The sequence below is a fragment of the Rutidosis leptorrhynchoides genome, chromosome 9 (assembly GCF_046630445.1).
Source record: "Rutidosis leptorrhynchoides isolate AG116_Rl617_1_P2 chromosome 9, CSIRO_AGI_Rlap_v1, whole genome shotgun sequence".
NCBI classification, from domain to species: domain Eukaryota; kingdom Viridiplantae; phylum Streptophyta; class Magnoliopsida; order Asterales; family Asteraceae; genus Rutidosis; species Rutidosis leptorrhynchoides.
Genome location: NC_092341.1, coordinates 48,091,388 through 48,092,969, shown reverse-complemented (window position 1 = coordinate 48,092,969; position 1,582 = coordinate 48,091,388). Strand labels below are relative to the sequence as shown.

The 1,582-nt window shown below is 36.9% G+C and overlaps 1 protein-coding gene across 1 annotated transcript; it reads left to right on the top strand.

Moving 5' to 3' along the window:
- The first annotated feature begins 243 nt into the window (after positions 1-243).
- On the top strand, positions 244-1,338 carry LOC139868016 (F-box protein CPR1-like). Its single transcript, XM_071856356.1, has one exon. It carries the CDS (start codon positions 244-246, stop codon positions 1,336-1,338), a length of 1,095 nt encoding a protein of 364 aa, XP_071712457.1.
- The last annotated feature ends 244 nt before the right edge of the window (positions 1,339-1,582 follow it).

The window sequence follows — 1,582 nt, the reverse complement described above, 5'->3', positions numbered from 1 at the left end:
CGATCTCATACCATTAGTCCTAAAAATCCTCCATATACCACAAAAATCAAAAAACCCTAAGACTTTGTTGAGGTAATCTTCCTGCTCTCTGCATTAATTAAACAAAACTCGAAAATCTTTGAACTCGTGTTTGGATTATTCTTCAGTTACACTTCAGATTTTGAAAAAAGAAAAATGGAAAATGAGTGAAACTTGTCAATAACTAAAGGCTCCCTTTTGAAATCAATTGTTGGTGACACCACCATGAATAAATGCAATACATCCATACATAACTTATCTGATAATCATATCATTGACATTCTTCTTAGACTTCCTGTCAAAACAATTGTCTGCTGCAAATGCGTTTGTCGTGAGTGGCTGAATATTATTACCGATTCTTATTTTATCAAACTTCACCTCTCTAATTCACCTGAATGTTTCATGGTTCTTGATAAGGAATTTAGAACTAGAACAACATCTTTGAAGTTGGTAGATGTTCATGAAGAACATGTGCACAATCATTTATACCACATGAGTCTTGATCTTAACCTTGCTCCCGTTTTTCAAAATGCTCAATTGTCTGCAGAGGGATCAGTTAATGGTTTGATATGTTTGTCTAGCAGTAACCACACAATAAAGAAGACTTATATATGTAATCCAATCACTCGAGAATATATGATCCTTCCTAAGTCGATAAATGATACAAGAGATGGTATTTATGGTTTTGGAGTCAGTTTATTGACCGCGGACTACAAAGTTATGAGGGTTTATAGACGTTATACAACTCATGGACCTTGTCCGTTGTATACCGAGATTTACACTCTTGGTACTGGCCAGTGGAGATGTCTTGGTCCTGTTACTTATTCTGTATATGATTACAGCGGGATGTTCTTGAATTACCATGCTCATTGGAATTTTTATGACCGTCAAGATAAACTTGAGAAGATAAACTTGAGAAGATTTCCATTATGTTTAGAGAGAGATTATAATGTTCGAGGAATGCTTGAAGTTCTAAAGGGTTGTTTATGTTATTCTTATTATACTCATAATAATGTTGACGTTTTATTTTGGGTGATGAAGGAATATGGTAACAACAACTCGTGGCAAAAGGAAGTGTTGATCAAGGAAAGTATCTGCCCGTTTATAGGATATTCATCTAACTTGGCATGTTTTCCAATAGGAAGTTTGAATGATGGAAGTATTTCGCCGGTTTATGGTTTGTTTTATTATGGTCCAAGGGAACTGTTGGTATATAATCCAAAGAAACAATTTTTCTTTGTGAGTGCGTTCAATTATCGTCCAAGCTTTATGAAACTCCAAAATTTTGAATCGGAGAGTGTTCACAAGTTCCTGTGGTAAACATGTTTTTCTCTCTATATAACGAAACTTATTCCTCAAGGTTTTCTGGTTGGCAACTTGCCCATTGACTGTAAATAGAGATGACATCGGGCCGGCTTTGGACCGGGTATAGGTAATCCCAATACTGGACCCGAACCCGATTAAGAAACTCTGTCCCAAACTCGGACCCTTACCCGTCGGGTCCCCATTCGCTTACTATCTGGCGGATAAACGGGTTTGTCCATGGGTATCCGAGTCCCCATTT